Genomic DNA, 9,152 nt, shown 5'->3' with positions numbered 1-9,152 from the left:
CAGATACAGGTTAGGGGTGTTACACTCCCTTTTCCAAATTGGTCCTTATTTTTCAATTAAAGCCATTTTCAAAATTATTTTCAAATCCAATCTCGTTTTTAAAATTCTTTTTAACCAAATTAGTTCTTGAACACTTAATTTTAATTTCTTTACCTAAAATTATTAATTCTATTTATTTTAATATATTATTTAATTAATTCCTAATTATTTTAATTATCTATCCCAATTATGATTTCAAATTTACTAACCACCGATTTACTATCCTAATTCTACTAGCCCGATTTTTGGGATGTGCAAAACAATGATCCGCCTATCTTAAAACACAAGTTTGAATTTGGTTCAGGATTTATTGTTATAAATATCCCAAACCAACTAGGTTTTCTAAATTTTAATTTTTCACTGTGGAAAAAAACGGTTATCGAATCAGATTTTTTCCAGCACTTTCCTTAGCAACTGTACATATCTTTCAAACAGGCCATATAAAAGGTTAGAAGATTTTCGATGTTATTATCTTGACCGAGACATTTGATAGAATTGAAGTAACTTTTAATTTCAAAGATCAAAATCCTCATGCTTGATTTTTTTTTTCAAATGAGATGATCACGTTTGATCTTTTATTGTTTTAATATAATGCTATTTTATAAATAGTTTTATCTTTTAAGTGTATTTTTTTAAAATTATGTAACAAATCTTTAATCGTTAATCTAAATATTTTAAGATTTAAAATTAAATATATATTTGTATATAAATAATTTATTTTTTAAACATCGAGTAATAACCTAAAATAAAATTGTGTGCCTATATGTTACAATTTACCAATACTATGATTTTATTTCTTTTCAAAGAAATATTATGAAAATTAATTTCAATGAAATTTGACAGAAAAACTGAAAAAGCACAAAAAAAGAAGAGAAATGAATGAAATTTGAGAATTAACTACTGATAAATTTAGCCATGGCCACAACCTTTGCCCCACTACTTTTGTTACAAATACCTCTTTGAGAGTGGTAACAGCTCCTATGTGCAAGGCCTTAGTCCATGATTATTTTTATAAAAATATTTTGAGACATTAACCTATTTATATAATCATATATGAAACAAATTATTTGATATATCTTATAAACATCCTAGTATCTTTTAAGAGTGTAATATAAAATGATTTTTGCTTTTTCATTGAGTTTTAATTTAAAAAATTTCATTAATCACCAATATTATAAAGTATAATCTTTATTGAATTTCGGTAAGGATAGCACACTTTAAAATCCTTTTGAGCTCTTGTGCATCAACTTCAAAAAGAAAAAAGCATCAAAAGCTTTTTGAGTTACCACTCCAAAGCTTTTCTTCCTTTGGTTTGATAGCCTTTACACATGAAACATTAGTAGGAGGTTCCCAACTTGTGATGACCAGACACTAAGATTTCATATTCATGGGGTATGGTTACTAAATCACCTTTCATCTCGTACAAAATCAATAACAGGATCATCATTTAGTGTACTAAGTTTTATGTCTAATATTGTGGAGTATGCTTTGAATTTTTGTCAAATTAGGAGACAAATAGAGAGTGACGTCGCAACGAGGAGGAGCTCCTCGTCCCAACAAGCTGCTAACATCATAATGAGAAGAAGACCGTCGTCCTGATGACGCGAAACCACCTCGTCCCGACGATGCAAACTCCATGTCATGATGTGGTGACATGTCATGCAATTTCTCGATTTTCTTCCATCTTCTGTACTCTTTGTCTTTTCTATTATAGTGAAATTATATTTTCTCGTAGTTTTTTATCCTCTTCGAAAGGTTTTTCCACGCAAAATATTTGTGTTCGATCTTTTCAATTTCCTCATTACTTTACTTGTTCCTGGCTTAATCGGGTTCATCCCTAAGAAACTGGTATTAGAGCTTGGTCAATTTTTGCATTCAACCTATTCGTAGATGACATCAACAAGGTTTGACATTGAGAAGTTTGATGGCATCACAAATTTCAATCTATGGCAATTTCAAATGACAACAATTCTGAATTAAGGTGATCTTGAGAAGGTATTTACAAAGAAAAAGCCTGCAAAGATGTAAAAATCAGAATGATGTAGATTAGATAAAAAGGCTCCATCCTTAATTCAACACGAATAATCTATTGCAAGAGGTGTTGATGGAGAAAATGGCATACACTTTGTAGAAAAGGTTAGAAAACCTCTACGCAACAAAGTCTCTAGCTAATCGATTAGTGATGAAACAACGGTTGTACATATTCCGCATGAAAGAAGGTGATTACCTTATATCACATCAGTCAACTTATTACTTTTTTGAATGATTTAAAGAATGTTGAGGTTTAGATTGATAATGAAGATTAGAAAATTCTATTATTGTGCTCTTTACCCCTTTCATAAAGATTTTCATAGGAACCCTAATTTATGGCAGAGATAATCTTTCATTCGAGGATGTGAAGTGTCATCTATTAAGCAAAGGAAAACTCGACAATTAGTTTGGTTCAGAGAGGAAGTCAGAAAGGCAAGCATCGATATTAGTAGCATCAAGGAAGTGAGACAAGTTATGTCGCTATTGTAAAACGTTAGGTCACGTCAAGACAAATTGTTACAAACTACAAAATAAAAGGGCTACTGAGAGCAACAAGGAAGATTTAGCTAGTGCTAATTTGGCCAATGACAAGGGTGATGATTTTTTGTTGGCATCAACAAGTGAAAACTCTGAGCTTACGTCTGACTTGATCTTGGATTCATAGTGTTCTTTCCACTTGTGTCCCAACAATGACTGGTTCTTCACATACAGTTCAGTTGAAGGTGGAGTTGTGCGTATAGGGAATAGTTCATCCAGTAAGGTAATCGATATTGGTACCATTCAAATCAAGATTCACGACAGGACAATTACGACATTGTCAGATATCTGGCATGTGCTTGACTTAAAGAAAAATTTCATCTCCTTGGGAAATTTGGACTTGAAGGGTTGTAGAATTAACAGAGACTGAAGTGACATTAAAGTATCTCTTGGGGCTCTCATTTTGATGAAGGTAAAAAGATTGGCAGTCTTTATGTTCTGGAGGGATCAACGGTGACTGGTGAAATTGGACATCCCTCGTCCATTTTAAAGAGTCAAAGTCGACTCATTTAAAGCGGATTTAACTTGGTTGTAACACCCCGAACCCGTTTCTGTCTCCAGATTAGTGTTACAGAGCAATACCAAACAATCAGAATAACATTAGCATCATAACATTAAATAAATTAATCTAAATCAGACAACTATCAAACATATGCATTTGATCCCTAAATCGAGCCTTCGAGGCCCTAAAAATAGTTTAGAAGCATGTCAAGACTAATATCCAAAGTAATCAAGCTCAGTGAGTGCTCAAAGATTGCCACAAGTAATCATAATACCCAAAGTAAGAAGAAAGCATACTATCACAATTAATCATGGTAAGAAATCAAACATAATTCAAGCATTCACATTGGTATGTGCACAATGTGATTATGAAACATATATACAAAATATATTACATTGGATAATTAAATTTCCAAATTCGACGAATATAATATGTAGCATAAAGCTATCACCCACCGAACAGAAACAAACATAGCCTCCAAACACAACCAATTTACGTTCAAAACACAACCAAACATACCCTCCAATACAACCAAATATACCCTCCAAACACAACCAAATATAGCCTCCCAATACAACGAAATATATCATCCAAACATAACCAAATATAGCCTCCCAACACACCAAATATACAACCAAATATATCCTCCAAACACAACCACTTAAACATGTATTCTTAGTGTTTTATGCACACTTTCATATATCACACAACTTATGTTCCCATCACATATTCAAGTCTCATATCATATTCAATCATAAAAATATTATAAACACTTCAAACATATTTAAATCATATTTAAATTATATAAAAAATGCAGACCACAACTTATCTATCATACTTACTTAAAACTAACTAGTTTTGCCGAAAATGTGATTTCACCACTCAAATCTAGTTTCTAAACCTTAATTTTGATTCCAAACATCCTAATTATAATCTAATTACATTTTAAACATTCAATTTAGGCTAATTACACAGATCTTATTTTTCGGAAAAATCAAGCCAAACATGTTCATTAAAAAGGGGAAAACATCCAAATCCTTAAATTCCTTAAAGATCTTTAAAATTGACTTTAAAAACCTTTTAATAGGATCAAAATATATCTTTGAAATAGCAACTTACGTTAATAAAATGAGATCCACCAGTTTCAAGCTTAAAATAAACTTAAAATCAAATGATTTATTGAGATCTTGATTTAATCGATTAAAACTCAATTTGAAAAGCTATCACACTTATTTTGAACATGAAAAGTCAGAATGTTACCTTAATTTTGCAAAATCAACGGCTATGAAGCTAATTCGAGTTTTGAACATGTGAAGAACTTTAGAGAAATTTAGGTTGAAAACATGAGTATCCTTCAAAATTGAAGAGAGATTTTGTGTTTGGAGAGCTTGAATATCAAATAAGATTAACTAATTTAAGGAGAAAAGCTTTGACTTGGTATTTGGAAAAAAATTGAAAAGGATGATGAATGGGAAGGAAGAATAAGATATGGCTGTTGTTAAATAGGCAACCATTTTTTAAAGAATAAGAAAATGAATGAAACGGTAAGTAAGTTAATGGAAATGTTCATGACTTTATGAAAAGGTTGTTGCATATGTAATGTATCTTATGAAATCTACTTATGATATAAATGAGCTTATATGTGATGTTGATGAACTTATTAACATGTGAGCTTGATGATGCTTGAATAAGCTTATACTAAGCTCATGACAATTGTAATGGTTTATGCATAATCTATGAATTGTGTTATTGAGGTGGTAAGTTATGTTTAAGTTTATATGAGTTTACTAAGCACTCGTTGCTTACGTAGTTATTTTCTTTTGTTTTATAAATTATTAGAAGCTCAATCGGTTAGAAACTTAGTCGGTTGGAAGCTCAATCGGTTTGAATATAACTATAAATATTATATATAATTCATATACATATAGTACAAAATATCAAATTTATTTGAATCTGTCTAAGCTCGTGTAATCAAAATCCATCCAAATTCGAGTCTAAAAAAACCAAATTTGAAAGGCTCAAAAAAATCCAAGCTTTAGAAAATCCAAACCCAATCTTATTCATGCATGAAATTATCTGAATCTAAAGACAATTCAACCCATTCGGAACTTTTGAAAAAAAATTAAACTTATTGCTTGTATAATCAAAGTCGACCCAAATTCTGAGTTTTAGAAAAACTGAATTTGAAAAGGTTCGAGAAAATCTGAAATTTAGAAAATCTAAATCCAATCTTGTTCATAACTGAAATTATTTAAATCTAAAGAGAATCCTACCCAATCCGGTGGAGACTCGCACATTTACCACCTCTAATAGTGAATAACAGTCACATAAAGCTCAGAAATGATATTGGTGTCATTTTGAATGTAATCCTGAAGTTGTGCATACCCTTTCGCCATCCTAAAATTCCCTCTTCCTCCAACTACCGAAAGCTCACGTACAATCGCCGTTGTCGGATTCCTTGAAAACATGCTGATAGAGCTGCCGTTGAATTTACCCGTGATGAATCCAAAATCCCAGTACCACAGTAGATTTGTTGTACTTGTTTCCGCTATGAGGACTCCAAGCCCCTGAGCATTTCCGATGACCTCTGAGTTACTCTCAGGACCAATCTTTAAGATATCATCAAGGGCTAAAACGGTGCTAAATGGCACTGATGAATTGTTATCGTTGTTTGTGATGTTAGCCTGAGCTATCATGGCCACCGTAGGGTTGCTGCTGCTTATAGTCTCGTGCAAAAAGAAATGGAGACTGGTGACTTTGGCCTCCTCGGAATCATATGGCAAGCTTCGTGAATGATACTTGCTCTGCACTGATATGCTGAAGAGATAGAGGATTAGAATCCAAGTCAATATCAATGTTCTTCTCATTGTATCTGCTCTGCTAATTGTATGGCTTATTGTTGGCGAAAATGGCGATAATACGAATAGAATTACTTAATATATTGTTTTTAGAAGAATAAAAAACTTTTACTGAGAAAACTAGATATGAAATAATTTGTGCTTTGTGACTGTAGTGTGAAGAGGGAATAAGATGAGCTAAGGATAATTGTTATGACAACTTTTGAGCTTTGGCCAAAATAAGTAGGAAACTTACCTGTCATCTTATCAAAGTTTTCAAATTCCATTGAAAGATCCGATAAAAAAACAGAAAATCATAATTTATGATGGTGGCCTTTTTTAGTCATGTCGGATTGCAGCCCAATAACGTTATTGTTGATGATGGTGGTGGTCAAAACTTCCTACCTTCAACAACTGAGAATTTAGAGCAATCCAATCAACCCCTCTTTTATCTCCCAGCGCCTAGAAATATTTAGACTGGTTGGTGTTTGATCATTTTGTCTTCTCGAAAATGGCATTAAACTTTAAACATTATCTTATGTGAAAATCTTTTATTTAATCTTGTTGAGGAGCAAATCATATAAAAGATGATGGTTCATAGTTCACAGGGTGGTGAGATTTCGAGACATGAGCAAGAAGGGCCTTGGCCCTAAAAGATTTAAAAAGTTGTCATTAATCCTTTTAAAATTTATTAAAATTGTACTTAAAAGCTCTCAAAATTTTTAAATATTCTAATTAAGTCTTACAGAAATTTTGAAATTTTTTGTTAAACCTTTAAAATTTTCCATAAATATCATTAATTTTCTCAATATTTTTAAAAAAATTAAGTATATTACAAAAGTAATAAGAAACCGATGTATTTCAGAATCCAAACTTCAAAGTCGAAACAAAAACACATGCAAGGACAAAAAATGAAAACACAACTTAAAAATTAAACACAATTTCCAATAAATTGATGAAAACAATAAGACGTAAAAGCAAAGTAAAAGTCAATATTCAAAATGAAACAAAAATTTAAATAATTGGAATATATATATATATGCACATTTTAATTTCCATCATTCTATAAAATTAAAAGTTTTTTGAGATAAGAAAATTGACCGTGAAATCATATTTCTCTCTCCTCCAGTAATCTAAAACTTTCTTCTTTATCTATGCAACCCAAAACCACGTGGTATTTAATGTTGGCACACCTACTCCCACTACTACTTTAGATTTTTGTCAAAAAGGAGGAGATAGAGGAAGCTGCTATCAGGTTGATTCTTGTTTCAAAGTGATTGTTTTTGTTGTAGAGGTATAGTAAAAAATGTCAAAGTTCGAGATTGTTAATATATATAATGGTTTTTAGCTATAAGTTGCACCTATATGACAAATCACAATTTGATTATGCATTAGTGTTATTGTTGGAAATTTTTAATTCGGTATATCCTTATAGTTATCTTATAAGCAACAAACACCTAAAATATATGTGTTATCTACGTACTTAATGTAACACATTGCTTTAAGATAGAAGAGTTCAGTTTCAAATATGATTCTTGAAGAGTTTTTATCATTATCTCATAGTGTAACTTGATAGCAACCTTAGGAAGAGTTTTAATCCAAGCATAAGATTTAAAATTGAAGATAAAACTTTAAAAATAATTTATTTAAAAATGCCTGGATATGAAATTTCAAGAAATTTTTTTTTAAATTAAATGAATTTTATCTCATTTTACATGGAGATGATTTTGAGATTATTTGAAGCCTGTATGTATGGATGATTCGTGGGATAAAATTGGATGTACTTAGATTTTTTTATTTTAAATAAAACGCAGGGACTAATTATATGTTCATGGTAAAGAACTTTTATTTAAGGGATTTTATTGTTTATTCATCTTTGAATGAATAGTTAAGAGCCTTTACAAGGAGAGGTTGTTTAGAGAAAGTTCATACTGAATGTATTAAGGTGAGTCTGTAATTATTCCAGGGTTAAGGTATATTGGACTTGAATTGCTTTTACCATGAGTTTAACAATGGATTTCCTTAGGCAAGGTTTCACACAAGTTGATGGTGCACTGAATTGCATTATCAATCTATATGTGTTTGTTTTAGTGTTTTATACTTTGTTCGTGTTGTTATGCTAATACTTATATCAAAACTTATTGTCACACAACGTATTACAACTCATACCATAACCTAAATAGACAAATATTTATTAGGATTTTACTTTACATTAAAAGAGTTAATTTTTTCTTCGTTTTAAAAAAAAGTTAAATATATTTAATATATAAGAAAAATAGGTGGACAACTTAACATTTCATAACGCCAGTTAATAGATGGGTAATCATAATGTAATAACCTCTCGTAATGTTACATTATTTGATAGCTGGAATGTAAAAATATAATTTTAATTCAATAATCATTTGTAAATTTACCCAATAATTTATTATATTTTAATTCAATAATTATTAATTTTCTAATAAATTCAAATCAATTAAAAAAATTGCTTATGTTTGATTTAATTTTATTTTAAATTAAAAAAATTTAACGTTATTAACTTTAATTATCAATTTGAATAAAAAATAAACGGAAATAAGTAGAATAAAATTTAAAAATCTGGCCCAAAACCAACTGATAGGTAAAATGTGATGGTTGAATGGTACAGTGTGTAACTAATACTTTAATGATTCAATTATAGATATCAGAAATTAGGCGTTATAAGCATGAAATGTTAATTATAGAAGAATATTTTTATATTATTTTCTTAGGATAAAAATACTATTATCATGCCTGTGAAAAAAACTCACCAAGCAGTCAAGTATTCATACGTTCCTTAAAAGATAAGCAAAATAAAAAACACGCATTTTGTTATTATCAATGTTGCCTATATATCGATAATGTACAAAGTTGAAACCAAATAGTCTTCCAAAACGTGAATGAAGTTTTTGTGAATGCTCCAGAAGGTTGAAAAATTGCATAAATCAAAGTAGAATAAAAAATTATCGAACCAAAATCTATAGATATTGCGTAAGATGATGGCTTTCACTATATAGTTTATGAATAGAGTAATTTATAATTCTTAAAAATAAAATTATATGAATTAAATTCTAAATTTATAAAAAAAATTATTAATTTATGGTTACTAATATTATATCTCGCTAACACGAGATTTTTAAATATATATATAATTTATTTGCATAATAATTAATTTTAAATTAAATATTTTT

The 9,152-nt window shown here is 29.9% G+C and overlaps 1 protein-coding gene across 2 annotated transcripts; it reads right to left on the bottom strand.

Moving 5' to 3' along the window:
• Window positions 1–3,437: 3,437 nt before the first annotated feature.
• On the bottom strand, window positions 3,438–7,224 carry LOC107917459 (dirigent protein 4). Of its 2 annotated transcripts, none has more exons than XR_005926496.1 (2): window positions 6,203–6,792; window positions 3,438–5,926 (listed from the first exon to the last, which is right to left on the bottom strand). XR_005926496.1 is itself a non-coding variant. In XM_041112207.1 (2 exons), the coding sequence occupies exons 1-2, from the start codon at window positions 7,056–7,058 to the stop codon at window positions 5,416–5,418; spliced, it is 522 nt and encodes a 173-aa protein (XP_040968141.1). In that variant the 5' UTR covers window positions 7,059–7,224; the 3' UTR covers window positions 3,438–5,415. The 2 variants fall into 2 exon arrangements, 1 of the variants encoding a protein (XP_040968141.1); XM_041112207.1 differs by lacking the exon at window positions 6,203–6,792 and adding an exon at window positions 7,048–7,224.
• Between the last annotated feature and the right edge of the window lie 1,928 nt (window positions 7,225–9,152).

Source organism: Gossypium hirsutum, chromosome A01, assembly GCF_007990345.1.
Source record: "Gossypium hirsutum isolate 1008001.06 chromosome A01, Gossypium_hirsutum_v2.1, whole genome shotgun sequence".
Classification (NCBI taxonomy): domain Eukaryota; kingdom Viridiplantae; phylum Streptophyta; class Magnoliopsida; order Malvales; family Malvaceae; genus Gossypium; species Gossypium hirsutum.
The sequence above is the reverse complement of the archived record's forward strand: the minus strand, read 5'-3'. Positions and strand labels throughout refer to the sequence as shown.